Raw genomic sequence first — 1705 nt, forward strand, 5'->3', positions numbered from 1 at the left:
TTGAGCTGCAATAGATTTCGCTCCCCACAAAGTTGACTTTTTCCCCTTCACCCTCCCCTCTCTCTGTATATGCGGGCGTTTGCTACTGCGGTAGCCACTGTGCCCCTTAATTGTGCGTTTTTCAAGGCCTGTGGGCTGGGGCAATGGGTGCCTGCTTCGTTTATTATTGTTGTCGCTATGAATTTTTTTTGTTTTGCCTTGCGTGCGTACTTATTTTTTCCTTGCCTGCCGACGGTCCATGTCTTTGGCTACGTGTTAATGCTCACTGTTGCTTTGGCGCATTCTGCCCAGCGACGGGTACCTCTTCCTTCTCTGTATCTTTGCTTGCACATACGCCAAGAAGAGCAACAAAAGGTGTTGTCCTGACGTTGTGTTGCAGACGGGTTTACGATCGTTTGCTTTGCGGGATTTCATTGAGTTTGGCCCCCAATTCCTGCTGTTGTTTCTTCGTTTTGTTGGTTGGGCTTCATAACTATCTTTGCATCCCTGCTGTTGCTCGTTGGCCCCAGCTTTGCTGCACCTTGCTTGTGTTGCGTCTTCACATATTTCAGTAATAACTTGTCATGAGTTTGAAGACGCTGTCGCGCTCGAATCAAGCTGTCGTGGATGCGGAGGGGGCGGATACCACTGAACCGAAGGATGAAAAGTTCATTCTGCTGGAGCAGCGGGCGCGCGCGGTGCTGGAGGAACTGGCCGCGAATGGCGAGCAGGACGAGGTTTCCACTGTGGAGTTCGCAAATACATTGCGTGAGTACCGCCAGGCGTGCCAGGACCGTGCACGATACGTAGAGGCGGATCTTGTTCAGCAGGTTTTGCGCCATCTGCGGTATGACGAGGAAACGCGGCACGTGCGCGGGCTGACGGAGCAACAGAGGCAGGAGCGTCAGGCTGTAGAGGACGCCCACCGTGAGGAGTTTATGGAGTTTCACCGCGTGTGGAATGCGCGTATTGACGAGTTTGAGGAGCACCAGATGGAGTTGGAGACTACGCTGCTTGAGCGGCAGAATATGGAGCTGCAGGCCTTTTACAAAGAGATGAATAACTTAACTCCAAATATGCCGAGGTGTAGTCGGGGACTGCTGGACACGAGGGCCGTGGAGCACATCCTCGCGACGCAACGTCAATACGCCCGCGCCCACCGCACCAAGCTGAAGGCCGATCGATTAGAAGCAAGAGATGTTGAGCGGTTCATGCAGGCGAAGATAGAGTTGTTTGAGCGTCGAGAGGAATTGTTGCGACAGAAGCATCATCAGGAGCACATGGTGTTGAAGAATAAAATGGAGCTGCGCCGGGCTGAGTTTGAGCGGTTGCGGAAAAGAGAGCTGGATGTACTCTGCCAACGATACGTGAATATTCGACGGGAACTGGAACTCCAACAAAACATTGTCCTAAACAAAACTGGAACCATACTTTTGAAGCACGCAAACAACACAAAGAGTGACGTCAGCGGAAGTGCGGCGTTAGTCGAAAGTGCTGGGTACGGTGTGTTTGGTTCAACGGTGAAGCGTCGTCACTTTGATGATGCGATGCAGCGTTGTTCTTCCTTCGCACCACACCAAAACAAAGAGTGAATTTATTTATTTTTTTTTGTTTGTATGTAAACACTAATAAGAGAGAGGCAGTTTCGTTGGCAAAGCTTTTGGTTTTGGACACCTAGTGCTACACCGTACATAACGCCCCCCCCCCCCCCACACACACACACACT

General features: G+C 51.3%; 1 protein-coding gene across 1 annotated transcript; it reads left to right on the forward strand.

Moving 5' to 3' along the window:
- Positions 1-563: 563 nt before the first annotated feature.
- TraAM80_00001 (putative immunodominant antigen, putative,tc40 antigen-like) lies at positions 564-1571 on the forward strand (the record flags this gene model as incomplete). The annotated part of the gene is made up of 1 exon (XM_029377098.1): positions 564-1571. The coding sequence occupies one exon, from the start codon at positions 564-566 to the stop codon at positions 1569-1571; it is 1008 nt and encodes a 335-aa protein (XP_029242988.1).
- Between the last annotated feature and the right edge of the window lie 134 nt (positions 1572-1705).

Source organism: Trypanosoma rangeli (genome assembly GCF_003719475.1).
Source record: "Trypanosoma rangeli strain AM80 chromosome Unknown Tra_15.4_contig_00001, whole genome shotgun sequence".
Lineage (NCBI taxonomy): Eukaryota > Euglenozoa > Kinetoplastea > Trypanosomatida > Trypanosomatidae > Trypanosoma > Trypanosoma rangeli.